The sequence below is a fragment of the Limulus polyphemus genome, unplaced genomic scaffold (assembly GCF_000517525.1).
Source record: "Limulus polyphemus unplaced genomic scaffold, Limulus_polyphemus-2.1.2 Scaffold6589, whole genome shotgun sequence".
Lineage (NCBI taxonomy): Eukaryota > Metazoa > Arthropoda > Merostomata > Xiphosura > Limulidae > Limulus > Limulus polyphemus.
Window position 1 is genome coordinate 49,566 of NW_013672199.1, and position 1,173 is coordinate 50,738.

General features: G+C 34.9%; 1 protein-coding gene across 1 annotated transcript in view; it reads left to right on the forward strand.

Moving 5' to 3' along the window:
* Positions 1 to 939, forward strand: part of LOC111089549 (cardioacceleratory peptide receptor-like) — a 5,141-nt gene extending 4,202 nt beyond the window's left edge. Inside the window, exon 3 of the mRNA XM_022402271.1 lies at positions 412 to 939. Within this exon, the coding sequence (XP_022257979.1) occupies positions 412 to 682 (271 nt within the window). The 3' untranslated portion in view covers positions 683 to 939. The remainder of the gene's footprint in view (positions 1 to 411) is intronic.
* The last annotated feature ends 234 nt before the right edge of the window (positions 940 to 1,173 follow it).

A 1,173-nucleotide genomic window follows, 5' to 3' on the forward strand; every position in this document is an offset into this window, starting at 1 on the left:
AATTAAGGTACTGTTATCATCCTATCCCACTCGCTGTAATACAGAAATTAAGGTACTGTTATCATCCTATCCCACTCGCTGTAATACATAAATTAAGGTACTGTTATAATCCTATCCCACTCGCTGTAATACATAAATTAAGGAACTGTTATCATCCTATCGCACTCGCTGTAATACACAGATTAAGGTATTGTTATCATCCTATCCCACTCGCTGTAATACACAGATTAAGGTACTGTTATCATCCTATCCCACTCGCTGTAATACAGAAATTAAGGTACTGTTATCATCCTATCCCACTCGCTGTAATACACAGATTAAGGTATTGTTATCATCCTATCCCACTCGCTGTAATACACAGATTAAGGTATTGTTATCATCCTATCCCACTCATATCTTTACTTCTTTCAGGAAGTTACAGTTCTGTAACTGGCTGGCGAAGACCGTATGTTTTTGTTTTCCATCACTGCAGAGACCTCTGAGAGAAACCAACTCTTCTCGAACTTCGGAAAACACCATGGCTGAGTCGTTAACAAGATTCTCAAGGTGGAGCTATGGATCGCGTTTTTCACTCAAGTCTAACCCGACTAAATCCATTCAGATGCGCCACATAGTGGAAAGGAACGAAACTAAGCCTAAAGCGTTAAAACTTGGTTCAAAACGAAAATGTTCAGAAGTCTAAAGGCTTTGTTTTCTCCTTACATGTATGTATAATGTTCACGTGTAAATGTTTTTCGTGTTAATTTTTATTCCTAAGTACCAGCCAGTAAAACCTATTGCAGTGAAATGTTAACTGTTCTGAAATGTCTTCTAGAACAGTTAAGTCAGTGTGAACCGATCAAAGGTTTGCCTCTGTTATTATTAATGATACTTGGTAAGCTGGGCTACTGTAACATGCTATAGATGGCCTCATCAACATTAAAATAGAAAGAGAATAAACTCGAGGTTGTAATAATTTATAAACGAAAAAAAATTGCATTAAGTTTGTAAATCTGCTAACAGTGGATTTTTTATCAAATTTTAATATACATTGTAAATCTGCTAACAGTGGATTTTTTATCAAATTTTAATATACACTGTAAATCTGCCAACAATGGATTTTTTATCAAATTTTAATATACACTGTAAATCTGCCAACAATGGATTTTTTATCAAATTTTAATATACACTCTA